Here is a 219-nt window from a genome sequence, read left to right on the forward strand (position 1 = left end):
AACATTTTACGTCGTATTTCTATCACAAAAGCACGGGCCTTACGTCATACTCCTCGAGCGCATCATCCCCCCACTGGCAGTGCTTGACCAACGCCGTCCAGGGTTTCGAAAGAGTCCTTACGATCCTCCGATACATCTGGCGTCTCACACACACAAGAGCGTATGACGGTGCCTTTGATAGTCTACCCGATAGATATCATAGTCCCGGGCGCTCGCATT

The 219-nt window shown here is 51.6% G+C and overlaps 1 protein-coding gene across 1 annotated transcript in view; it reads right to left on the bottom strand.

Annotated features, from left to right (window-relative positions):
• LOC119588725 (small conductance calcium-activated potassium channel protein-like) overlaps positions 1-213 on the bottom strand; it is a 54,495-nt gene extending 54,282 nt beyond the window's left edge. Inside the window, exon 1 of the mRNA XM_037937367.1 lies at positions 44-213. Within this exon, the coding sequence (XP_037793295.1) occupies positions 44-136 (93 nt within the window). The 5' untranslated portion in view covers positions 137-213. The remainder of the gene's footprint in view (positions 1-43) is intronic.
• Positions 214-219: the final 6 nt, after the last annotated feature.

The sequence above is a fragment of the Penaeus monodon genome, chromosome 24 (genome assembly GCF_015228065.2).
Source record: "Penaeus monodon isolate SGIC_2016 chromosome 24, NSTDA_Pmon_1, whole genome shotgun sequence".
In the NCBI taxonomy this organism is placed as follows: Eukaryota; Metazoa; Arthropoda; class Malacostraca; order Decapoda; family Penaeidae; genus Penaeus; species Penaeus monodon.